At 39.4% G+C, this 27,297-nt stretch overlaps 3 protein-coding genes and 1 long non-coding RNA gene across 6 annotated transcripts; 1 reads left to right on the top strand and 3 right to left on the bottom strand.

Moving 5' to 3' along the window:
• Positions 1-1,116: 1,116 nt before the first annotated feature.
• grp (gastrin-releasing peptide) lies at positions 1,117-5,763 on the top strand. Its single transcript, XM_066646510.1, has 3 exons — positions 1,117-1,478; positions 3,454-3,719; positions 4,956-5,763. Exons 1-3 carry the CDS (start codon positions 1,343-1,345, stop codon positions 5,007-5,009), a joined length of 456 nt encoding a protein of 151 aa, XP_066502607.1. The 5' UTR covers positions 1,117-1,342; the 3' UTR covers positions 5,010-5,763.
• LOC136668801 (uncharacterized) lies at positions 2,315-7,858 on the bottom strand. Of its 3 annotated transcripts, none has more exons than XR_010795530.1 (4): positions 7,796-7,858; positions 3,559-3,698; positions 3,364-3,458; positions 2,315-2,934 (listed from the first exon to the last, which is right to left on the bottom strand). It is a non-coding gene; the product is annotated as an uncharacterized lncRNA (long non-coding RNA). The 3 variants fall into 3 exon arrangements; XR_010795531.1 differs by having other exon boundaries at positions 3,559-3,755; positions 7,796-7,846; XR_010795532.1 differs by lacking the exon at positions 7,796-7,858 and adding an exon at positions 6,778-6,988.
• Positions 7,859-9,135: 1,277 nt separating this feature from the next.
• Positions 9,136-12,837, bottom strand: rx3 (retinal homeobox gene 3). The gene is made up of 3 exons (XM_066646705.1): positions 12,636-12,837; positions 10,882-11,048; positions 9,136-9,567 (listed from the first exon to the last, which is right to left on the bottom strand). Exons 1-3 carry the CDS (start codon positions 12,835-12,837, stop codon positions 9,136-9,138), a joined length of 801 nt encoding a protein of 266 aa, XP_066502802.1.
• A 4,680-nt stretch (positions 12,838-17,517) lies between these two features.
• On the bottom strand, positions 17,518-26,599 carry cplx4a (complexin 4a). Its single transcript, XM_066646703.1, has 3 exons — positions 26,427-26,599; positions 21,629-21,716; positions 17,518-18,025 (listed from the first exon to the last, which is right to left on the bottom strand). The coding sequence occupies exons 1-3, from the start codon at positions 26,588-26,590 to the stop codon at positions 17,798-17,800; spliced, it is 480 nt and encodes a 159-aa protein (XP_066502800.1). The 5' UTR covers positions 26,591-26,599; the 3' UTR covers positions 17,518-17,797.
• Positions 26,600-27,297: the final 698 nt, after the last annotated feature.

Here is a 27,297-nt window from a genome sequence, read left to right as displayed (position 1 = left end):
CTCTCTAAACAATGCATGGCATTGGGCATGGATGTTACAGGCTTTGTGTGCACAACTGGATATGTGTCAGCAGTGGGTGAAGTTGAATGTAATTAGAAGCCTTGTTTGCATATGGGTTATTTAGGACATGCTTGTTGTTGCATTTATAGCACTACAGACTGAAAAAAAAACACTGTTTAATTGTTAATGCAATTTCCTCTTCCTCCTGGGACAATGCCTTCAAGGAATTCCCAGCTTTATTACGTCCAAAGTCACCTGTTGCTCCTGAAAACACTCCTTTGTTTGCGTCTTTTTGACTTTATTATTTAGTGACCCATAAATAGAGGCTTCAGGAGTGAATGATCACCCAATTCTCACCGCTTCGTCAGTTGGTTTGTTTTTCCATGGAATTCAATCATCACAGCATTAACAACTAATGTGGGCCCTGATGCCTTCCTCAGGAACAATATGAATAGTTGTTTGATCTATGTGTATAATATCCTCTTTCATGGAAGATGAAAGCAAGCATAAGCAGCAGTGTTTGCCCTCCTCAAATCAATTCATTTCTTCATCTGTCACACTGCTGTTTCCACTACTGGTGTTCAGTGCCTAAAAGATGCGATATTCCTAGCAACACAAACAGAAGTGTTGATATTACTATTGTCAGACAGAGCCACAATGCGCAAGCAATGGAAAAACATGCTAACAGCACTGATAAACCACAACAAGTTTAGGAGAAGTTTCTTACAAAATTGAAATGCAGCCTTATATTTTACATATTTTTAAATATAGTTCATAAATAAATAAATATAATTCAGTTTATACATCACTTCTAAACATTAGATGATGGTTACCAACTTATATTTCTTAACAGGAAAAATAAAAAATAGTCTTGTCTTTTTACAGATCTCCATTAACTGATAGAAGGATATTTGGGCAAGGTGAGACAAAAACTGAATTGCTGAGACGCTATTTTGCTGTGAAGACCGTTATTTCTTTCCCACCGGTATTCAGGAATGTTCGGCGCCTCCTGCGCTGTGATTGGCTCGCTGGATTGAGAGAGTACACTACCAGCCAACCAGAGCGCACAAAGGCGGCTTTCCCCTGGATACAGGTGTGCAAAAAATGAACGTTAGCCTGAACGGGGGAGGGACCGTACTGGACGAGATGGTTAACTCTGGGATTACTTAATCAAAGCGATGTTCTCACGTCATTTACGGCTTTCCATCGATTCGTCACGGTGTTGTATAAATGAGACGATGATACCTGTGCACCGTTAATACACACTTTTATTTTAAAGGACGGACACCGAGCTGATAAACTTTATACTCTTCGCTTCTGTGACCGTTAGTTTTCCCGCGCGATGTGCGTTGCTTGGAGACGAAGACTCGCCGTTCCAGTGTTCGCTGTTCTTGTCTTCATAGTCTGCGATGCTCAAGTAGAACAGGAGACACAGCTCACAAAGTACATCTATCCACGACAAAACCACTGGGCCGTAGGTGAGAAAAGTGTATGTGTATACCGTGTTGAGGTTTACATGTTTTTGCATGTTTCTTTTAAGTTCAGCTTTTTCTGACGTGTGTTTGCCCATGAATGTTTTCGCCTCTGCTTTTTTGTTTTAGTTATTTAAAAAAAATCCCCAGTGTTCCTCATTAATTAATTATTTGTCGTATTTTACGTATTTAATCTACCATATTCCATAACCTGGAGAAGACATATCTAACATGTTTTCATCTGTCTGCCAAAGTTTGTTTTATTATTCAGTCCTACTTTTTATGTTAATGTGTTTTATGCTCATACAATTTAATAAGGAACTTTCTTACTTGGGCCTACCATTTACAGTATTTCAGTTTTATAATTATCATGTTTCTGATTTGATTTTATATTGATTTTTTATACTTATTTAATTGTATACCATTATATATCTTAATATGCAGACGCGTATCTAGAATAGCATAGAACAGAAATTAATCAAATTAATTACAATAGAATTGATCTGATTGCAATACAATAGACTAGAAAAGAAATGACAGTAGAATGGAATGAAAAATGGAAGATCAATTTCTGGAAATGTGTCTTGGCTTCACGGGTTTGTGAGCTGAAAGTACTTTTACTTGGACATATTTTATAACCTGAAGTACATACTTGTTGCCAGTTCTTTAAATGTGTTGTTTCATTTGGTTATTTACTTTCTTACTCTTCTTTAGACATTGGTTACTTCATCATAGAAATTGTGTGTTTTGTTTCTTTTATCGTAAACAACACATTTCCAAACAAACCTGCCTCAAACAGCATATAACAGATCTGTAACCCATTTGGTTTGGGTTTGGGCTGTTGCTTGTGATGGTCTCCTACATTAGTGTGAAGAGGGCATTCGAAGGGCTCTCCAGGTGCTTTAGGAGGGTTAAGGGGGTGTAAAAGCTGCAGATTTTCCTCCATTTTTACAGCTTTAAAGGGCAGCTGGCTGATTAACTCCACCTCCTTTATGTGCAATCAGTAACACGCAATAAGCTTAGAGCAGCTCTATTAAAAGAGCACAGGCTTAAAGGAGCTCACCATAGAATTTTTCATGACAATAGCTGAGTTTTATTTTTCTCATTTCAATAGCTTTTCTGTTTAATTTAAAGTGCCAATAAGATACATGCATTACAATAGATTTGATATTTTTACATTTTTGCATGTAAAGTCTCTTTGGCTCATGGAGGTCTCTGGCATATTTGGCAACTGAGACATCAGAAAGGTATTTTTAACCATATCCAACTTCTCAAAACCATGGAACTTATGTTTGATTAAGTTATATCCATGAACAGAGGAACATCGGACTGCAGAAATTGTAGTGTTTTTTTTAAAGAAAGCTATATGTATAAAGAATTGCATGGTGAGGTTAGTTACTCTCCTTCTTCTGACCATGTATTGGGGTAAATCATTGCTACTGGAGCAATTCCAGATGTTCATCTGTAGAATAGAAATGTAGAGCTTAGATTAAGGACAAAACATACATACGTTTTTTTATTGTTAAACTTGTTAAACCTAAAACAGGTAATACACACACTGTAAAAATTGCTACAGTATTTTATTGTAATACTCAATTACAGTAATATGCTGTAAATTTGAAATACAGTAGTGTTCCTGTAATAATGCGGTAAATGCCTGGGAACTCTGCTGCCAGTATTTTACGCAAGTATATGGTTTAATCACTTTTCAATTTTCTTATATTGAGCCAAGTTCAGATAACCACCTTAACTGACCTAAATGGGTAGGTGCCTAAGTACAGGGAAATTTATCATGGTAATCGTCTCATTTTTAAGGTAGCCTGTGCTATTCTGTCAGTGGAAACCTTTCTCTGTCACCTATCTATATCAGGACATGGCAAATGACTCTAACCTGTGTTGACAGTAGACTGGATGTGTTTTGACATGGTCTTCATCTCAGCTATGAGTCAGAACTGTCTTCTTTTCTGCTTGTTTCCAACAGGGCACCTGATGGGGAAGAAGAGCATAGATGAGATGCAGAGCTCTGAAGAAGGAGATGGTGTCAGTGAGCTATATCTAACAGTAGCAGAGTCTGAGGAACACTCACAGCCATCAGGATTTCTGCAGGCTCTCATTACTGCTCTGGCTGGACCAAAGAGTGAGAGAGAGAGAGACAGAGAAAGAGCGAGAGACACCAGCCTGAGACAGCAGCGTGCTCTGGAGCAGAGGAAACTGTTGGAGGAGCAGCTTCAACGAGAGAGAGAACAAGTGAGTGGGAGAAAGAGCTTCTCTTCATCAGATTTTCTAAAAAAAAACAGGATTATCATTGAAGTGAGTGATTTAACTCAATTTAATTCACTCAATTACAAAATTTGTGAAAATTGTTTTCATTTTGCTTGATGAACACCTCCCTTACAGAACAATGTAAAGCCTGTTGGACAAATCCCTTGTACTCATTTTTTCTGACCGTGATTTATATTTTTAATGAAGTGTTTTAAAGTGTATTATTCATTCATTCATTCATTATCTGTAACCTTTATCCAGTTCAGGGTCGCGGTGGGTCCAGAGCCTACCTGGAATCATTGGACGCAAGGCGAGAATACACCCTGAAGGGGGCGCCAGTCCTTCACAGGGCAACACAGACACACACACATTCACTCACACACTCACACCTACGGACACTTTTGAGTCGCCAATCCACCTACCAACATGTGTTTTTGGACTGTGGGAGGAAAGCGGAGCACCCGGAGGAAACCCACACAGACACAGGGAGAACACACCACACTCCTCACAGACAGTCACCCGGAGGAAACCCTAGCAGACACAGGGAGAACACACCACACTCCTCACAGACAGTCACCCGGAGGAAACCCTAGCAGACACAGGGAGAACACACCACACTCCTCACAGACAGTCACCCGGAGGAAACCCACGCGGACACGGGGAGAACACACCACACTCCTCACAGACAGTCACCCGGAGGAAACCCACGCAGACACAGGGAGAACACACCACACTCCTCACAGACAGTCACCTGGAGCGGGAATCAAACCCACAACCTCCAGGTCCCTGGAGCTGTGTGACTGTGACACCACCTGCTGCGCCACCGTGCCGCCCTAAAGTGTATTAGTTCCAGTGAAAACATTATTTAAATTCAGAATTTCATATAGAGCTGCACTATATTCAGTCAGCCAGGATTCTGACTGAATTCAAGGCCAAGGACCAACAGGACAAAATAGTCATATTAAAAACGCATTTGTGTGTTGTTAATTCTTTAGGATAACAGTTTTATTAAGTGCTGCAAAGGATCTTATAACTTGTAGCACCTGTAAACAGAATCATATCTTACAAATTCTATTTGAAATTGACCTATGTATTGTGTTTAAAATGACAAAATATGAATGCTGCACCTGCACGAATTTGCTGAACACTAATTAATCTAATTTTATGGCCCACTGCATACTCATTAAACGACTAATGCTTTTTCACTCTTCTCTTCTACAGACTGCAAAGATTTTGCTGTTGGCTTTAAACATGAGAGATCCCAGTAAAAGCTGAAGTCCAGCACTGTGCCCTCATTTATCAAAGACTCTCTGTCGTTTGATGCAGCTGATAAATGATAACAGTCCACCACAGCTGTGTCTGTTCAAAATAAAAAAGTAGCATGCATTATACGCTTCTTATTCTGCAATATATTAATCTACAAATAAACATAAGTTATATTTTTTATGTAAATCTTTATCACTCAACACAAGGACTTTAATTTTTTCATTTAAAGGTTATATTTATCTTACTTTATATATATGATTTTGAATGACATTTCTTCAGACATGTTCAATAAATCTTCAACTATTTGAATAGACTGCAGTGTTAATCAAAGTGACTTTCTGTTCTGACCAGAACTGACCAATATTTCAACAGATCTAATGAATATAATGGAATCGATTCAAACGAAAAGTAATATTAGACAGTCTCCTTAAGGAGACATTAGCAACATTTAATGTACTCTTAACTGTGTGCCATAGATGGTAGTGTGGAACTCATAAACAAAAAAGTGAACATTAATAGACTTTTGCCAGAATAAGAAATCCAATTCTGCATTAATCTCTACTGAGGTGCATCCTGGGAACATAAATAGTTAAGCTAGTATTCAAATCCATCATCTCTAGTTTAAAGGCATTGCATGAAAACTACAAGTGCATTGTTGTGTGTATTTTGGGGTGGGTTTGGGGTAGTGAATAAATAAGCCAGATGACTAGAATTATTGCAAGGGACCTGAATCTGTAATGGCAACAGCTCAATACATCAGTACAGTGGAGAGAACTGAACTAAAGCTAAGCTAAAAATAGCAGCTACAAACCTCAATTTGGCTTCTTTTCTCTGGGTTTCCTGTTGAGTGAAAACAGACTTATTGTTTATGTGTCTTCAGATAACCACAAGAAACCACAAGATTCTGCAGAATCTTCAACAAACACCTCAGCGGTATCACATGACTCCTTAAGACACACCCATATTTTGTCTAGCCACTCTAGGCCAGAAAAAGACCTGTGGTGGCCATTTGAATTCGGCGTCTTAAATAGGACCACAGATGTCTATTCTCTTCATTCATGGTGACTTTCAAAAAAAAAAAAAAAAACACACCTCAGAGGTATCACATGACTCCTTCAGACACACCCATATTTTGACCAGACACTCTAAGACAGAGAGCGACCTCTGTTTTGGCCATTTGAATTCAGTGTTTTAATTCATTTTCTGTAAGCGCTTATGCAGTTCATTTCGGTGGGTCCAGAGCCTACCCAGAATCACTGGGCACAATGCGGGAACACACCCTGGAGGGGGCGCCAATCCTTTGCAGGTTTACACACTCACACATTCCCTCATGCCTATGGATGCTTTTGAGGAGCCAATCCACCTACCAACATGTTTTTGGACGGTGGGAGGAAACCGGAAGAAACCCACGCAGACACAGGGCGAACACACCAAACTCCTCACAGTAGTCTTCCTAGTAACAATCACTGATTACATCTAAAATAATACATGTAAAGGATTATTCGGCGCTGGTCAGTCCTTGTGCCCAGTGATTCTGGTTCAGCACTGTTCAGGATGAAGTAGTTACAAAACATGAATGAAAACATAACTGAATTATTCTGTGGCCGTGATAAATGCAGTCAACTAACATTATTCTAATTATAAGGACGAAGAAAAAACTGTCATTCTCTATTTGACATTTGCTTTTTTTTTTATTTTTTTGAAAACCATCAGTCCATGAGTTGCAAAGTGACTAATGTCTCTTTTCAGCTCTAATGGACGCAATTAAGCTTCAAACCTGTGTGTGTGTCCCGTCGAGGATTCCCTGGAGGAAAGATCCATATTCCTCTCTCAGCTGTCCAAAAGTGTGAAGGCCCTAATTACTGATGCCCACCTTTCACTCAGTCAACGATGTTAATACGAGATTTTCTCTCTTTTTGTGCTTAAGTGTTTCCTGTTCGCACAGCCTTGACAGCCTGTTTGCTTAGCTCATTTGTGACAGACCAGTAGAGCTAATAATGGAGATGTAAAACAGTCATTCTCCATTTTGTGCTGAGTTTAATAATGTTTTAATGAAATAAATTTACCTCAGCATACTGCTGAGGTAACACGATGTTAGTTAACATCTCTTACATTCTAGTGTTAGGGTTAGGGTAGTGATAGCTAATGCTAGAGCTAGCATACTGTTAGGGTTATGGTTTGGTTTATGATAGTGATTGTTTGGTAAGGATAAGTTTCCACAAACTGAGTGAAAATGTATATACATTTACTAACATTTATTGCATAAGATCATAAAAATATTGATTCAGTTCAAATACATTTTGAAGATATAAAAATATATATTAAGTCTTAGTATATTATAGTAGTATATTAATAGAAAATTATTAAACTTTAAGTCTTGCAAAATTAAGTAAGGAATTTATTTTCATTTCTGTAAGATTATAATGAATTTTGACAAATCATAAAAGACCATTAGTTTGCTCCCAATACCCAATAGCATTCATTACTCCACTTTTAAATTCACATACAATATTTTAATTCTGTGTAAATGTAGTAGAAAGCCTGGTGTTTGAGGGTAACACCGTTAAGACAGACGTTATTCAAATCGAGCCGGTTTTAGTAACCATTTTGAAGCCAAGATTTGTTCAATTTAATCAACTGTGGATGGAGTTGAGTACTTGGTCAATTATAAAAGTTTACTGAAATTTCAGAACACGTTTATAATTCTAGTTGCTGGAATTAGACATATTTTTATAGCCATTTATTAATATTATTTCTTGTTTTACCAGTTACGGCAGGTTATACTCCTCTTTTACCTCGAGTAGAGCCGTTAGCGTTCTAACATCTTACTACAGCGTCTCGGCGCCATCTTGTGGACTAAGGAAGTCGTTTTTGTCCCCAACGAGCTTAAGGGACTTTATTTAATTAATATTTTATTACCCATTATCAATACATTTTCAAATATTTTTTCAGTATTTTCAATTATTTAAAGACAACGTTGTTGTTGTTGTTTTGTTACAGATTCCAAAGACCTATAAAACCTCATAAGTAATCTTACAATAGTATTACTACCATAATCAACATCATCATCTTCATCACAGAGCAACATGACCACAAGGGGAAGGCAAAAGCACGATAAGCGACCATTTCTTTATGAATTATGAATACATTTCTTCACTGGTTACAAATCCAGTAATCTAAATACACTTCTTTAATTTTCAGTTATGAGTTTTGAAATCTAACCAAATTTTCTGAAGTCAATTGATTTAATCAATTATTTAAATCCTAGATTAAAAGTCCTTGGTATATGTGGTATAAATGTGTGTTAGAACTTTTTGTTTGTTTGTTTAAAAATATTTTTATTTTTATATTTTCTGAGGAAAACAAGGAAATTGATTCATTAAATCCCTGATGCCCAAATGACCCTCGTTTTTTTTTTTTTTTTTTTTTTTTTAATGAATATGAAAGATGGATATTCTTGCAAAACATAATAGTTTCAGGTCTCTCTCTCTCTCTCTCTCTCTCTCTCTCTCTCTCTCTCTCTCTCTCACACACACACACACACACACACATATGCACACACACAAACGTCTGAAAAAAAAACACATGGTAACAAATTAAGAACTCACACCAGAAAGATGTAGTAGGAATAAATAGATTGTATCAGCACAGTAACTGTAATAATATGAGCAAAAGAGTCTGTGACACATGAAGATATTGGTACTTGATTACCCTCATCCAATCAAATTACAAACGTATTATATATTTAAAAAAATAGGGCAGAATTGTCTCAGGAAGGGAGCCCCAGAATGGTGGGGAGTTTTTTGGTTTCAGTACATTTTTGTTTGTGTTTCTCAGCTGTCATTGCCACATTATTTGATTTTCATTTATTTGATGCCTTTTGTTTTAAGCAATTACATAAAAACAGGGCAAATCCATATCAAACAGACTTCATCAAGGGGACAACGTTGTGGTCTTAATCTATTACTTCATAAAATCCTCGGGTTTAGGCTTCGCTGGTAAAAGTCTGGCCTCTCGCTGATGGATACTACAGCCAAAATACAGAGTCTGCGCTTTGTGAGCACTTAGGATCCCGTAGGAGCCTGTTGGTCCATTCTGTGCAGTTTATTACAGTCTATAAAGTCCTGTGGTGGCTCTACCATGTTTTCCCTATAGACTGGATGTGCTCCCTGGCCCTGAGTCTCAGTGATGCGATGCTGGAATTACGAGGGTCCGTCTCCTCCAGACTGAGTTTGTCCAGGAACCCTGAGCACTGGTGGGCTGGTGGGGGTGGTGGGGGACACACTGGGGCCAGGTGCGGCAGAGTATGGCCCAAGAAAGGCGGAGGAGTGTAGCTGGGAGCCTGAGAAGTCATAAAGCCTGGCAGAGTCTGTAAAGGTGAGGCAGGGGACGAAATAGGACCGGCAATGGTTCCGGTCAACCAGGGGTCCAGAGGAAGACCACCATTGCCCATGCCTGGAGCGACTGACCTTGGAAAAGACAGCATGGATGAGTCCTGGAGCTTAATGGAGCTGACCTCAAGCTTCTCCTGACGACGCCACTTAGCGCGACGGTTCTGAAACCACACCTGCAGAGTAACATAGTAATGAAGAGTTAATAGATGATCCAGAAATGTATTCATTTTAACCCCTTAATCAGGCATTTTAATAAGTCATTTGTATCTGCTGCAAATCTCTAATAGGAAACACTGGGTACTTGGTGGGATCTGTTTCTTTTCTAAGAGAGGGACCATATCAGAAATCTGGCCTGCAATAATTTCAAACAAAAAACACAGACAACGAAGGCAGACTTTAGGCTGAAAATGCCTTTATTAACCCTTACATGGCAAGACTTCTAATCATCACTCGTATAACTGTGAATAAATACCACTTTTAATGTAGCCACACAATGATTACTGTGTTATTATTGTTTGTTAATGCAATTAAAACTACAGAGTGAAATTATTCATTCATTCATTCATTATCTGTAAGCGCTTATCCAATTGGGCGCAAGGCGGGAATACACCCTGGAGGGGGCGCCAGTCCTTCACAGGGCAACACAGACACACACACACACACACACTCACACCTACGGACACTTTTGAGTCACCAATCCACCTACCAACGTGTGTTTTTGGACTGTGGGAGGAAACCAGAGGAAACCCACACAGACACAGGGAGAACACACCACACTCCTCACAGACAGTCACCCGGAGGAAACCCACGCAGACACAGGGAGAACACACCACACTCATCACAGACAGTCACCCGGAGGAAACCCACGCAGACACAGGGAGAACACACCACACTCATCACAGACAGTCACCCGGAGGAAACCCATGCAGACACAGGGAGAACACACCACACTCCTCACAGACAGTCACCCGGAGCGGGAATCGAACCCACAACCTCCAGGTCCCAGGAGCTGTGTGTCTGCGACTACCTGCTGCGCCACCGTGCTGCCCGAGTGAAATCATAGAATACCTAAATATTTAAATCATGTATACATAGTTTATGTATAATATATATTCTTTATGATAATTATAAATATAATAATAATAAATAAAAGAAAATAACTTGCTTCCTCCATTTTTTTTTTGGCATCCTTCAATTACTTCCTACTTTACTGACTTCATCATATTCCCTCTGGAGCTATATCTGTTTCTCATTTAGTGGAAGAAATTCAGAATATTGCTTTGACAAAATAAACGGGCAAAATTTCTCAAAATCTGAATTCTTAGGTGAATAAAAATATTTTGGATTGCACACATTTTATTTGCGGAGCATTAACTGAGGAGAGGGGCCTACAGGATGTGTGTTGATCTTTTCTATTTCAACATTTTCTTTCATTTGATGTGGCCCTCCCCTTTCCTCCAGCTTATTATGGGATGTGTTTCTCTCACCTGGACGCGCACCTCTGGGAGATTGACTTTGAGGGCGAGCTCCTCTCGGCTGTAGACGTCAGGGTAGTGAGACCTCTCGAAGGCCCTCTCCAGCTCGTGCAGCTGGAATGTGGTGAAGGTGGTCCTGTTCCTGCGGTGCTTCTTACGCTCTGGACTCGTGGGACTGTCTACACACACACACACACACACAAATACACAGAGAGTTAGATATTTCAGTTATTACTTTAAATATAGAATTTCAAATCGATCTAATTAAGTCATTAATTTCTTTTGAAAATTCCCATGTTTCAAAAGTTTATTTGGGTCAGTTTTAACTGGATGTAAATTAATTTTATTAATGAATGGGGCTTTTATGGGCAGCTTCGGCCTATTGGTTGGAGGACCGGGTTTGGTACCGGAAGGTCCCTGGTTCAATAGACCGAAAAGAAAATCCACGGCTGAAGTGATTTCCCCTTGAGCAAGGTACTGAACCCACAACAGCTCCCCAGGCACCGGGGATGGCTGCCCCCTGCTCTGGGTGTGTGTTCACAGCCCCTAGGGCACTAGTGTGTGTGTGTGTTCACTGCCACAGATGGGATAACTGTGGAAGACATATTTTGTTGTATGTTGTACAATGACATATAATTGCATATTATTATTATTATTATTAATATTATTATTATTATGTTTAAATATTGTCAAGAAAAGTGTTTATTTTTACTATATTTTACAATACTTGACTCACAAGCTTCAGACTGATGCGTAAAAAGTTCATTTAATCATTTTTTACAGTGCAGACTTAAAAGCATTCAGTCATCTTTCCCCCCACCAATTTTAACTTCTGTGTGTGCCTGTGTATCATTCAGGTTTTTGCTGGCTCTACCCTGTCCATGGTGTGTTCCTGCCTTGCGCCCTGCGATTCCAGGTGGGCCTTGGACAAAGCACGACTCTGAGCAGGATGGGGTGGTTATAGAATCGAATGAGAAAATGAATAATTGGCTTTGTTGAAAATTAAGACTTTTCTTCTGTGTTTCTCCAAGTTTCAATAGGTTTGTTTCATGTATGAATCAGTGAGTTGTGATAGAGTAGAATGTAGTGCAGAATATTGAAAAGGAGTACAGTGTAGTATACTGTAGTGCGGTGTACAGAAAGGCAGTGCAGTGTAGTGTAGTGCAGTGTACAGAAAGGCAGTGTAGTATAGTGTAGTGCAGTGTACAGAAAGGCAGTGCAGTGGAGTATAGTGTAGTGCAGTGTACAGAAAGGCAGTGCAGTGGAGTATAGTGTATTGCAGTGTACAGAAAGGCAGTGCGGTGTACAGAAAGGCAGTGCAGTGTAGTATAGTGTAGTGCAGTGTACAGAAAGGCGGTGTAGTGTAGTATAGTGTAGTGCAGTGTACAGAAAGGCAGTGTAATATAGTGTAGTGCAGTGTACAGAACGGCAGTGCAGTGTAGTATAGTGTAGTGCAGTGTACAGAAAGGCAGTGCAGTGGAGTATAGTGTATTGCAGTGTACAGAAAGGCAGTGCGGTGTACAGAAAGGCAGTGCAGTGTAGTATAGTGTAGTGCAGTGTACAGAAAGGCGGTGTAGTGTAGTATAGTGTAGTGCAGTGTACAGAAAGGCGGTGTAGTATAGTGTAGTATAGTGTAGTGCAGTGTACAGAAAGGCGGTGTAGTATAGTGTAGTGTAGTGTAGTGCAGTGTACAGAAAGGCAGTGCAGTGTAGTATAGTGTAATGCAGTGTACAGAAAGGCAGTAGTTTCCTTTAGCTGTTACTCACTCTGAAAGTTTTCTGTGTTAGTGTCTGCTTTGGAGGCTCCTCGGTTTCCACAGCTCTCAGTCTGCAGGATCTTCTCCTCTCTGAAGCCCAGGATGGCCTCAATGCTGTGGACTCTTGCTTGAGGTCCAGTTGCACGAGCCAGATGTGCAGAAGGGGACAGCTGTTCCTCCATAGTCTCACACTGCACCCCAACAAGACGCATTGAACACGCAGGACAAAAGTACAGCGGTGACAAAAAATGTCATTAAAAAAACTGGACGTTCACTGTAAAATTCTCTCAGTGAGAGGCAACTGTCAAACTACACAAGAGGCATCAAAATAGTAAAACATAAAAATAACAATCAATAAACAAAAACAAAACACTGGACAAAGTTGCTTCCACTGAGTGATAATAAGTAAAGAAATTACGAAATAAAAATAGAAAATGAAGTAAATTAAAAAAATTAAAAACGGAATGATGGCTAATGAACTTATCAAGTACTCAAAAAATAAACACTATTCCAAGCCTCCTAAAGCTGAACTCAGTCTCTATACAAAAACATCTTCAGATGTAGGACGCTGTAAAAAGCTGTTTGTCAGTTCAGAAGTTGAAGGCATCACCTTGGTTCCACTTGATGGTAGTGGAAACTCAGGGACCTCAGGGGGCTTTTATACTGACCCTCGAGCCAGGGGGGCTTTTGTGTGCATTCGATCTCCTCCCTGTGGCTCAGTGAGGATTCAGATTGGCTGGATGGTCCAGGACTCCTCCCAGAGACCCCCACACTGCCCACAGAGACATTTACACTTTTTGATTTGACTGAGTCAGACAGAGAGGACACATCAGCACAGCGCGCAGCACATAAAGTTCAAATGTATTAGGTTCATTGTGCTTTAATATATGTGTTTTGTCACGTAATATACAATAAATATATTGTATTATTGATGACATTACATCTTTTTAAGGTCAAATTCATGAATATTTTTTCCAGGGTCTTAAACATTAACTATTCAACATTATTTAGTAACTACTATAAATAATAACTAATAGTATAAAATAGCAATAACTCGTAGTAGTGAAATAATCCAGTAATTTCAATGAAGTACACAGTAACTGCTATAAATAATTCAATACTACTATTGATAATTTATTGGTGGAGTAATGATACAGAGTATAGCGCTGATATGAGTGTTTCAGACACAGCGGTGTTGCTGCAGCATTAACACAGTGTCACTGCTAGTGTTAAACTACAGTAACCCATCCTCTGACACCCTGTTTACTTTCAATGTCCAGACTCTGTGGTCAGAAAGTGATCACTGATGAGGACACCTCATACATCTGTGCTTCCACAGATGAGCTAGAGTCTGTAACTATAAAAGATGGGGTTTCTAATAAAGTGGCCAAAGAGTTTACAGTTAATATAAATCAGTAATGCGGCCGAATACAGAGGAAACATCCTTTAAAAAGACACATTGGCTATAGAGCCAGTGATCTGTCTTACAGGCTTCTTCAAACTCACTTTCCTGGACCTGAGATGAGCGGAAAGGCATGGGTGCGTGTGTGGGTTTTGCTCACGTTATAGGGACAAAATCTGTTTACATACACGAATTATGGGAATGTTTTCGTTGTGAGGACCACAAACCGGTCCCCACAATGTTAATCATTCGGTTTTAAGGTGTAGCCTTTCATCTGAATGTTTTAAGGTTAGTTTAGGGTTAGCATTAGGGTTATTAAGTGGTAATTTTGGTTAAAATTGGTCTCCACTAAATGAATGTAAGTCAAGGTAATGTCCCCACAATTCATGGAGATGATTGTGAGTGTGTGTGTCAGCCACTCGCTTTGCAATTGAGGTGAACTTAATTGGAAGAATTTGCCAACTTCCTCTGAGCTGAATGGATACGCGTAATTAAGGGCGAAGTAAGACTGACAGTAGTTTGTTAATCCTAAGGCCACACGCTGTTTAAGGGGATTACGCTTTTCTCCCTAAAAACACTAAAACAAAGCCCCTTTATTTCTTCTGTTTAGATTGTGTCTTATTATAACAGATAATGGTCTATTAGTCTCCTAAGCTTTTTATTCATGAGGTCTCAATGCATGAAGGAAAAAATACACAAAAAAAGAATGAGGTTATTAGATCCATTTAGAACCGTGAAACTAGAACAATGTCATTAAGTGTGTGAGGGAAACACCAGGAGGAAAATGTGTACTATTCACACACACAAATGTCATATGCATGAAGGGGATTTATTTCAGATTTACCTTAACAGTCATCATAACTACTACTAACCTTTCTGTGACCTTTAACCTAACATTAACTCTTACACTTACCCTAACCGTCAAAAATAGATTGATTTAATTGGTGGAACCGGCTTTTTCCCCTGCAACGTGTGTGTAATACAGATATTGGTTCTGACAGCGTCAGTGAAACCTGGTACACGAACACACACACACACACACACACACACACACACACACATTGTTATTATTCAGAGATCTGACCATCTTGTCCTGTCACAATGCCAAGAATACTCCCAAAAACAACCTAAAATAGTTATAAATTTATTTATTTATTTTATTGTAGTAGTATAAAAGACTTTACTTTATCATACTAATATTATATAACAAAAATAGCAACACAATTATAAGAAAATAAATAATAAGAAGAATAAACATTTTTTTATGATAAAATAATAATAATAATAATAAGTTTCACTTATATATTGCGCTTTATAATGAGAAGAGGATTATTAGCCAATAATTCTAATTATTTAAAAATATTTAAAACTCATTTTGATGCTTCAAATGCCTGCATGGTTCCACTCAGTCCTTTTAGACTACATTTCCCATAATGCCCCTAATCCCAAAGAAATGACATTTCCTAACATTTCTCTAGAAGGATGTAGTTTTCTGAAGAACGTAAAAATGCAGAGTTACACTCACGTTGCCAGCAGGAGCTAGGCTTGTGTTTGTCTGGATTCCTAACTAAACTAATGCCACACAAATTACTTAAGAGAGTCTGACCGGGGCATTTAGCCCTGATGGGATGACCGTCTCAGCTCAGCTGATCCTATTAGCGCTTAATCTTTTGAACTCAAAATCCAAGGCATATTGACCATGGACGTGCATGTAATTCACAACATGGTGGACTTCCTCCAACCACCAGAGACTTCAGCCCCAAACTGCTGAGGAATAATCTCCAATTAAATTAAGACCCATTTCTTCATCTGGAAGATTACAATGTGTTGGTGCCCATCAGATAGTTAGCACCTTAATTTAAGTAGCTTAATCTTTAAATACAGGTTTAATTCTCAGAGTTTTCATACAATTTACAATATAGAACACCAAACTTCAAAAAAGGGGGGAGGGGAGGGGGGGCATTCATAAGCCACCCTCAACTCTCCGCCAAAGACTCCTGAGTTCACCTCCCCTTTCAGCCCCTACGGGCGTGGTCCGTGCTAGCAAAACATGAAATTTTATTTATCTCATTAAAAGGACTAAACATAAATGAAAATAGTTCAAATAAATCATGAAATTACATTGAAACAAATACAGTTATTCATTTAGTTGTAAATCAATTTTAACTTTTTTTGTGGACCATGGGAAGAAACCAACACAAACACAGGGAGAACACACCACATTCCTCACAGACAGTCACCCGGAGGAAACCCACGCAGACACAGGAAGAACACACCACATTCCTCACAGACAGTCACCCGGAGGAAACCCACGCAGACACAGGGAGAACACACCACATTCCTCACAGACAGTCACCCGGAGGAAACCCACGCAGACACAGGAAGAACACACCACACTCCTCACAGACAGTCACCCAAAGCAGGACTCAAACCCACAACCTCCAGGTCCCTGGAGCTATGTGCCAGTGACCCTACATGCTGCACCACCGTGCCATCCTCAACTGACACATTTTATCACAATAACAGTCTTCTGATTCTTGTATTGTTTCTTATAATTGTTTGCAGCATTCATTCAGCAGTCCCTGGATATTCCCAGATTCTTTAATTATAGATTGACTACAGCACCACATAATTCATCCATTAATTAATTCATTATCCATAACCGCTTATCCACCACATAATTCAGACTTAAAAAAAAGAAATTGAAAAGACTTATGAACAGTCTGTTTTATTATTTAAATTCCTCTGTACGCACGTTATACATAATACATTCACAATCTTACACACACTGCCTCACACAGAAATCTACGTTATTCACTGAACAACAGTGCAGCATTATAATTCAGTTCAACTTTTGCAATAATTCCTGTAAATTATTGCAATGTATGTACGATCATCTCAATCCTGTAAAAAAGCAAAGGGTATTGTACATGCTTTCCACCCTTTTTAACAATTAATGACACTATTTTTTTTCTAACTGTACATCATAAAATACACTGTAAAAACATCCAGTACATTTGGGACAGTTCCGTGCGGAGGAAAAAAATTGGTGGGAGCTCAGAGACAGAAACTTTAACGGAATTTACAGAAACAACACAAAGAAAAGTGTCAAAGGACAAACGATGCAATGGAACCTGGCAAAACAGTCCAAGCAAAAGACCTACGAAGAAAATATAAATCTTCAGTGGCCTCTGCAAATGCTCTGAGACAGTAAATGGTATATTAGAGATTTGGAAAAAGGCATGGGTTTCCTCAAAAGAAAAATGTAATTTCCTACAAAAATGTTGATATGGGGCTTTTCCATAACATTTATTTTTCCCAGTATTTTTAGAAATATTCACTCAATAGGCTTAACCCCTGAAGCTGAGCAATAACGCAGGGATCAGTGCTTACTGACATAAATGGCAATTGAACAGTCCTATATTGGATGTCTCAAAAACATCATAACACTCTGCTTATGAATTGCAGGATAGTAATAAAGTGGGACCAACTCATTGTGTAGTGTAATCATCAGTTCATTGCTAAGTCTTGGCTGGTTTGTAATATCTGTTGTTTGTTTTGTATAATTTTCAGTTTAAAATAGAATATGAGGTAATATAAGGTAAAGGCGTCCATAAATTCAATTTTAATTTTGGTAATTTCTTCACCAAAACCTCAGTTTAGATCAAAGATAGCAATGCTACTCTTCTGCATTTAAGCAAAGGTATACAATTGTGTATCAGTATGTTAAGCTGTGACAAGCTATGTGTTTTTAGTAGCTCCTCACACAGTTACATGACAGAACACTTTTCCTCCGCCTTGCTCTTCATCTCAGTGAGTGTGGCTGAAGCTTTCTCTTTGATCTGATCCATGTCCATATTCTGCAAGTTCTGCATCTGTCCCAGGATGGAGTCTTTCTCCTCCTCTTCCGTGGCGTCTTCGTCCACCATTTTCAGGAGCTCCTCAGGCACATCCACGTCATCTCCAGCCATTTGGATCATATTCTCATCCTGTTCACTCTGATTTACACAAGGACACAGAGAGGTGTGTTATGGTACACCAAATAATACCAATATCAGCATCGTCAACAACAACAACAAATACACCACCTAGCATAATTATCCAAACTTCCGGCCACTTTAGTTACAATATTGGAAATCTTAGCTAACTGTAAATAAATAGAAGTACTTTACTCACTCAAATCAACATTTGTCAGGAGTCAAATGTGTGTAGATTAATGTCCAAGACCTTTTTGATTTTGATAGTATATATCTTTTCATATAAAGACGTTTTTGTTTAAGTAGGTGCCAATGCTGCTAAGATTACTAGCGCCCCCTAACGTCGGCCACCTCCCCTGCTTGTGACAGTCAAACGAGACAGTTTCTACCACATTCAGTGGTTTTGAGAGGTTCAAAATGAGATTACGTTTGTCCTGTGTTGGTATCCGTACTCTACATGTAAGGACTACAAAGGCGGTAGATTTTCCCCTCAGAGAAAAGGAAGCTAACCGCTAAGCTAACTTTTACACTGAGGGAAATATCTGTCGCAAAATGGAAATGTGTTGTGTTTTACATGCAGTTTTGCACACAAAGAATTACAACACTGTTAGAGACACTTAAATATTGTTTAGATGTGTGATTTCTTGCAAGACTGATGTTTAAATGCCCTACTAGGGCTTGATCTTATGTTTTATTGTTTTACCCAATGCGACTGGCGAAGAGAGGGAGCAGAATTGCACCATATACGGCAGTGGCCGGAATTAGGGGACAGTCGGAAATAGGAGGAATACTGATAAATATCTCATAAAATTAGGAGCAAACTCTAACACAGGAGTAAATAGTCTTATTCACAAACACAGTGACAAAAACAGGAGCACATACAACATTTTGAAGACAGACTAACTGGATAAATAAGGGAAAGGTTTGCTTCTTGTTGACTGTGCTATCATTTCTCATTTCTTTATATATGAGCTGTTTTCAAAGTGTAATAAAGACCAGAACTTCAGCCTCTCAATAGTTGATACTGTATGTACAAATGCAAGAGTGGGCAGAGCTTTCACATTTCAACCACCAACCTTTTCTACAACAACTGAATAACAGAAACTTGTAACAATGTATGAAGCCACAGCAATGCTTTTATTGCAGCTTAACACAAACTCTTCATTCTTGCTTCAAACATTTTCTTGTTGTGTGATTAATTTGTTGGGGTGTATAACTAAAATCCTTGTTACATTTTGAAAATCTTACATTGACGTTGTAAGTTTATCCTAGCCTAGCGTAGCAAAGCTAGCATCTAGCAAGTGTGAACAGATACACTTAGTTATTCCACTAGCTTTGAAGGGAACCTAGTACATGTGAAATATATGACTTATATTTAGTCATAAAATATATATATATATATATATATATATATATATATATATATAAATAACATCAAGCTGGGCAAAACTGATTCCTCATGCTGTTTTGCCCAGCTTGATGTCTCCTAGAGTTACTGTTTCAAAGTAGTCACAAACACTTAGACACTACGCTACACCCCTCGAGTTAACACAAAGTTACAGAGGTCAAATCTATTTCAGTTCACACACTGCTGATCAAACGCTGTGCTTTTTAAAATTATGTTAATATGCACCAGCAAAAGTCAGGGACTAGGAGGTATTCCACAAACAAGATTAAAAAGTTAGCCTGATTACATAAAGGGGGCATATTCCACTTGTTTTCCACAAGTTATATGCAGTTCCCGGGATCTTGGTTGGTTTAATGAAATACTTTAATAAAAATACTACAACAGCAGGTAGTATCGCAGTCACACAGCTCCAGGGGCCTGGAGGTTGTGGGCTCGATTCCCGCTCCGGGGGACTGTCTGTGAGGAGTGTGGTGTGTTCTCCCTGTGTCTGCGTGGGTTTCCTCCGGGTGACTGTCTGTGAGGAGTGTGGTGTGTTCTCCCTGTGTCTGTGTGGGTTTCCTCCGGGTGACTGTCTGTGAGGAGTGTGGTGTGTTCTCCCTGTGTCTGTGTGGGTTTCCTCCGGGTGACTGTCTGTGAGCAGTTGGTGTGTTCTCCCTGTGTCTGCGTGGGTTTCCTCCGGGTGCTCCAGTTTCCTCCCACAGTCCAAAAACACACGTTGGTAGGTGGATTAGCGACTCAAAAAGTGTCCGTAGGTGTGAGTGTGTGAGTGAATGTGTGAGTGTGTGTGTGTGTTGCCCTGTGAAGGACTGGCGCCCCCTCCAGGGTGTATTCCCGCCTTGCACCCAATGATTACAGGTAGGCTCTGGACCCATCGCGACTCTGAACTGGATAAGGGTTACAGATAATGAATGAATGAATGAAAAATACTACAAGGATCAAACACCACAGCCATGTTCTCTGCATCTGCACAGCCCTGTTAAGAATGACCAGTTTCAGCACTTGATCCGTTAAATGAGAATGAACCACAGCTCAGTTCAGTGCGAGAGTCAGAATGAGGAGAGAGGAGCCCTTTTTATTATTTTGTTGTCTGTGTTCTCTTGTCTTGTTTTCAGTATTTTTTTTATCAGTGCTCATTTCTCAGTGTTTAATGTGTTTGTTTGCTCTGTTTAAGCTTGTTTCATGCTCTCACATTAATGCAGGTCGAGCGCTGTGATTTATTTTAAAAAATGCAGTTGTTACACTTCTTACACACACAAAAGTAGTATTTACTGTGTTATGATGAATGTTTTAATTAGTTCAGCAATGTAACCAGTTACATTACATGTGGCATGAAATAATGTCAGAAAAAAACTGTACATTATTGTTCACAAAAAGTGCAAAAATGTAAATATACCGTTAAAGGTACAACAGTGGTTTTAAAGTCAAGTTAGTTATAGAACTGTAAAACAAAAGGTAACACTTTAAATTACAGCCACTAATTACTGGGTAAGTACAGAGATCATCAGTAAGTACCTGATCATTAAGCCGTAAGATAAATTAAGTACTGAATAAGTAAAGGGCATGATACTAGAAATATGTGGTTAATACTGGGTATCTTAAAATTCATTCAATCATTTCCTCATTTGTCAGCTATGTACATGTAATGCCTCTGCACATACAGGTTAAACAGTGTAAAATATATCCTAAGTATGTGATGATCCTTCTCTGTAGGTGCACTGTAAATAAGTTTAAAGGATCTATTCAAAATAGTAGCTCCATTCCTTATTTATAAAAAATGACAGTAGTAGTCACTTGTCATACTTTTAATTCAATTTTGTGATCTATAATTATGTGTAGAAGTAAAATGGATTCAGAATGTAGTTACGTGCCTTATTTGTCAAATGTTTGTAAGATACCCAGTAATAACCACATGTTTATAGTGTGCCGTTTACTTACTCAGTACTTATTTTATCTTACGGCTTATTTAACAGGTAAATACTCTGTACTTACCCAGTAATTAGTGGGCTGTAATTTAAAGTTTTACCAATAAAATAATGCAATATAAGTCCTGGAGATAAATGAGGGCATTTGATATAAATAAAATTCAATAATCTACAATTAATATAGAATTTATGTACAATTATGTTATGTCCCTAGCTAAAAGTACTGAATTTTTACCCTTCAGAGAACCACTAGCATTGTTAAGGCTGCTTTTATGAGGATAGTGTTGTTCTTACCTTTGGCAGTCTGTATTTCTCTCTGAGGCACACTCTGAGCGTCGCTCTCTCAGCTTTCTTATGCAGGAAGTCTGCATCTCTCTGCATCCTGAGGGTCAAACACATGGTCACAAGGTCAGTTCAGGTCAGGCAAACTCTCACTAAAATTAGCAATATAAAGGTTTCACAGGGTCTGTGTTGAATATATTTTCTGAAATATGCTCTTACACACATGATAGTCCTACAGTTAGTTGTCATTCGGACTGAGAATTGTCCACCAACCAAAAATACCCAGCCAACAGCATGATGAAGGACTAGATGACGACCAACACAAACTGTGCAGCAACAGATGAGCTACTGTCTCTGACTTTACCTCTACAAGGTGAACCAAACAGGGAGGAGTGTCTCACAGAGTGGAGTGTGAGTGGTCACCATGTTTTAAAGCTCCATCAGCACTGCTGTGTCTGATCCACACACTAACACAAGATCACAGCTAACCGCTACAGTTAGCTGTTAGCCGTTAGCTGCAACAGGTGGACTATAGACTACAATTGTAGAACTAACTGCTTGTTTATGGTCAGTGAGTGTCCAAACAAGGTGGTTATCATTTTAACTAACTATAACTTTACTGACAAATGTGACTTTGACTGTATTTTAAAGCAACATTAAGGTAAAAAAAAGACGTTTTGGAAAAATAATCAATGTTGAAAAATGTAAAGGGAAAGGGAGGTTTAAAATTCATTTCATATACAGCCTGAGGAGATAAATGAAGCAACAATCCACATCATAAACACATATAAATCCACAATTGACCGTACAAACAACAAAGAAACAGAAGGACAAGAAATACATAAAATGAACTCAGTGTGAGCGGAGCCATAACAGAAGGCATCGCAATGAGTCGTCAAATGGTTTAATATATTTTTCAAGTGTGTTCAAAATATAGTTACATAATCTGATTATGTTTTATGAAAATATAACATGTGGGTATTAGGAATGAACTGTGAACTCTGATTTATTAATGTGTAGTATTTTACTGGGAGCAGATTTTAATGATCTCCAGGGTTAAATGCTGAAGCTTAGGTGGGTACTAAAGCTTTTCAGGCCCTTTAATCGTATCAGTTCAGTGAGCGACGAGGCTCTAGATAAGACCACGGCACGTGCCGGGCTGCTTCACCTCACGCTCTCTTACTGCTTAGGAACTGTCAAACAGACATCAACACTAAGTTCTTTTCAGTTTTAACTATTTATATATATATATATATACTATTTTGACTTGCGCTGCAGTGTTCAACAGACACCAGAAGAGAAAGGCTACATTTGTTTTACTTTTAAAAACTCTTAGAATTTCAGTCTTAGAAGTTGGTTGCAAATATTGACATTCATTCATTCATTCATTCGGAAACTCTGGACACATCATTTTTGTTTTAATTCAGCTGTAAACTAGTAATAAATGGGATATTTAATATGTTCTGTGTTGTTCTATACTGCTGGACTAAACATAATTGCTCTTTCAATACATTTCTCAACATGCACTGTATAAATACAAGACTCAGATGTAGAAGTAAATAAATACATATGTGATATTCTGCTTCTTAGCAGTCCAACCTCAGCTACCCCTAAAGCAGTTTTAATCCTTCCAAAACTCCTCATACCTTCAGAATGCATCATCAAATGTGGGATTTCCTCATCTTTAAATGGTACATTTTCACTCTAAATACTATCGTGTTTACAACAGATATAAACTGATGGCTACATATTTCACTTTAACAAGACTGTCCCTGTACCAAGGTGCTCACTGTAGGCAAGCTGGTGTTTAAGGTGGCTAATTAAAGCTGAGGATAATCAGTTTGGAAGGTTCAGGATTAAGAGAGGACACAGAAGTCCTTCTGCGTGAACAGCTCCGTGTTTCTACTTAGTTTTTAGAAACGAAATTGTTGTCATGTTGTACATAAAAACATAAAAACAACCTGTTCCACACACGTTGATGTTACTGAAGAGTAAATAGATTGAACTTATAATTTCCAGTTATTTACTTTTGGTGGTGAAGACATTGTACATTGTAATATGTTTTAGAATCAGAGATCTAAATGGAACAAATGAAAGCTGAATGAATGGACGTTGCTCTGATGTTTATTTTAACAAAGCAACCTGTGTTCCTAATATTTAATTTCTAAAGAAGAGAAAATACTGGTCAGTTCATGTTAGTGCTGCCATGATTACGCAAAAAAAACATAAAAACTCAGTAATATATGAAGGTGTACTTTGTTAATAAAAGGCCAATTTGCATGGAGATGATGTATATTTTATATTCTGTACACCTAATGTACACATCTTCACATTATCTTTACATACATCTGTACATTATCTTCACATACACCTAATGGACACATTCATTTGCATATTTTTCCATGTATTCCAATGAGATTCTATTTGATCATTTTCCATTAAAGTAGATTTTTTATATTGTATCAGTAACAGATTTATGGAGACATTTTACAAAAACACTGATTAATCTATAAATATTAAGATGCTTGATAAAATGATTAACTTGATGAATTTGATCTGATTCCATTAATTCGTTCAATCATTATCTGTAAGCCCTTATCCAGTTCAGGGTCGCGGTGGGTCTGGAGTCTACCCAGAATCATTGAGCACAAGGCGGGAATACACCCTGGAGGGGGCGCCAGACCTTCACAGGGCAACACACACACTCACACCTAGGGACACTTTTGAGTCATCAATCCACCTACCAACGTGTGTTTTTAGACTGTGGGAGGAAACCGGAGCACCCGGAGGAAACCCACGCAGACACAGAGAGAACACACCACACTCCTCACAGACAGTCACCCGGAGGAAACCCACGCAGACACAGAGAGAACACACCACACTCCTCACAGACAGTCACCCGGAGGAAACCCACGCAGACACAGAGAGAACACACCACACTCCTCACAGACAGTCACCCGGAGGAAACCCACGCAGACACAGGGAGAACACACCAAGTTCCTCACAGACAGTCACCCGGAGTGGGACTCGAACAGGTCCCTGGAGCTGTGTGACCTGCTGCGCCACCGTGCCGCGATGCGATTCCAGTTAATACTTAAAATCATTATAAAGCCTGTATAAATTTAAATACATGTCCCGTGATGCAACACACTGGTCAAGTTGTGCCATTCACATGATTGTGAAAATGACTAACTAATTGTGTGCAAGAGGGTTAAGGGAGTTAATAATGAGCAAAAGATATAAAATCTTATCCTTACAGGACCCCCACAGAGCTGAGCTTTATTTGGGGGGAGGATCAGATGTGGTGTGTTCTCCCTGTGTCTGCATGGGTTTCCTCTGGGTGACTGTATGTGAGGAGTGTGGTGTGTTCTCCCTGTATCTGTGTCTGCGTGGGTTTCCTCCGGGTGACTGTCTGTGAGGAGTGTGGTGTGTTCTCCCTGTGTCTGCGTGGGTTTCCTCTGGGTGACTGTATGTGAGGAGTGTGGTGTGTTCTCCCTGTACCTGTAGGGTTTCCTCCGGGTAACTGTCTGTGAGGAGTGTGGTGTGTTCTCCCTGTGTCTGCGTGGGTTTCCTCCGGGTGACTGTCTGTGAGGAGTGTGGTGTGTTCTCCCTGTGTCTGCGTGGGTTTCCTCCGGGTGACTGTCTGTGAGGAGTGTGGTGTGTTCTCCCTGTGTCTGCGTGGGTTTCCTCCGGTTGACTGTCTGTGAGGAGTGTGGTGTGTTCTCCCTTTGTCTGCGTGGGTTTCCTCCGGGTGACTGTCTGTGAGGAGTGTGGTGTGTTCTCCCTGTGTCTGCGTGGGTTTCCTCCGGGTGCTCCGGTTATGTCCCACAGTCCAAAAACACACATTGGTAGGTGGACTGGTGATTCAAAAGTGTCCGTAGGTGTAAGTGAAGGTGTGAGTGTGTGTTGCCCCATGAAGGACCCCCCAAGGGTGTATTCCCGCCTTGCGCCCAATGATTCCAGGTAGGCTCAGGACCCACCGGGACCCTGAACTGGATAAGGGTTACAGATAATGAATGAATATATATATGAATATGGTCTGAGTTAACTCCTGCCCTTAAGGCTGATTAGTTACTTTACAATGACTTTCGTTTATTTAAATTTTTCTATTTTTTTACAATAAAGTATCAGCCAAAGGGGTATATCCCCACCCCCCACCAGCACTGGGCTGTGGAGAGCATTCCCTGGATGATTGGATCTCCACGCAACAACATTACCTGACCTTTTTTATTCTCTTGTGGTTGAATGCCATAAAATGGGCACTAGAAACTAATCTAAAATTTCGCATCATCTGCATGTATTGTAAAGTCATCCCAAACTTTTGCATGAGCAGATGCCCACAAACCCTTGGTCACGTAGCATATTTATAATAAAGTACTGATCTCAGCAACATGGCGGACGACTGGTGTCGTTAGTAGAGGGAAAGATTACGGATGATGGGATTATGTAACAGTGCTTTGTAGATTGAACGCACTGCATTTTTACATTTGTTTTTACACTTGTGATTCATGTCATTAATGGTTATTTCTGCCTCAAGAAGTAAATATAAAAGGGTCTAGAGAGTTGAGCATGTGAACAGTACTCAAGGAAAACTACACGGATTTATTATTTGAAATCTCTGCTCACAGTTTGCCATTATACAGTGATTAAAGCTGTTTTATTTTGTCATTAAAAGAAGCACATACAACAAATACAACAATATAAGTCACCTGAAAGTCCGCCATTGCATTCCTGGAGCCTGTGAAGGTCAGAGAATAGCAAGATCTAACCAGAGAGATAGTGTGATTGAAAGTAAAAGCTGCAAACTCACTTCTCCTCCACCAGCTGTTTCTGGTACTCCTCGTATTCTTCTCTGGTCATCCCGGCTGCTGCCGCGGGGTCTTTGGGGGTCTCCTCTTCGGCCTTTTCCTCACCTCCCCCCAGGCCCATGCCCTTCAGAGGGTTCCCTATCATACTCTTGATGAGAAACGCCATTTCTTATTTGTTCCACTGGAGCTTGCTGATAAACGTCACACGTCAAATGAGAACCCTTTAGATCTTTCCTGTTTTTATGGTGTGAAGGACTTTAGTTCAGGTGCTGAAAAGTGAAGAGATTCACTCACCAAACAGCCTGACTGTGTTGTGGAGATACTGATGGGGGAAAGAGAGAGAGAGGGAGAGAGAGAGAGAGAGAGAGAGAGAGAGAGAGAGAGAGAGACAGTGGTCAGGTCATAATCTGGATTAAGCTACAGCTTCTACAATATTCAAAGGCAGATGGCTGTGAGGTTTTCCCTGCTATTGCCCTGAGTCCAGTACAAAGAAAAACTGGAACTTGCTTTTGACCGATGAACCCAACCAGTGGTCCCTAAAGTAGCCCACGGGGACCCTCAGAAGTGCTAAATTTAGCTCTTTCTTTACACTGTAAAATATGAAACATACAAGAAGTTGATTTGAAGTGTTTTTGAGGTCTGAATTTATGTCAAAATTGTACTGACAAGGTATTTTTTGATTATTATGATTCCGCAAAAATGTAGAACATTTGGGAATTCTTGAGAAACAGGTGTGTACATTTATTCCATTACTTTTAAGGTTTGGATTATTGCTGCTACTGGTTTGGAGGGAGGAGAGCATGCCACTTTCACTTCTTGAAGTTATGCAAGGTAATTAATATAAGAAGGTTAAAGGATGGCTGTCCAAAGTAA

The sequence above is a fragment of the Hoplias malabaricus genome, chromosome 15 (assembly GCF_029633855.1).
Source record: "Hoplias malabaricus isolate fHopMal1 chromosome 15, fHopMal1.hap1, whole genome shotgun sequence".
NCBI classification, from domain to species: domain Eukaryota; kingdom Metazoa; phylum Chordata; class Actinopteri; order Characiformes; family Erythrinidae; genus Hoplias; species Hoplias malabaricus.
The sequence above is the reverse complement of the archived record's forward strand: the minus strand, read 5'-3'. Positions and strand labels throughout refer to the sequence as shown.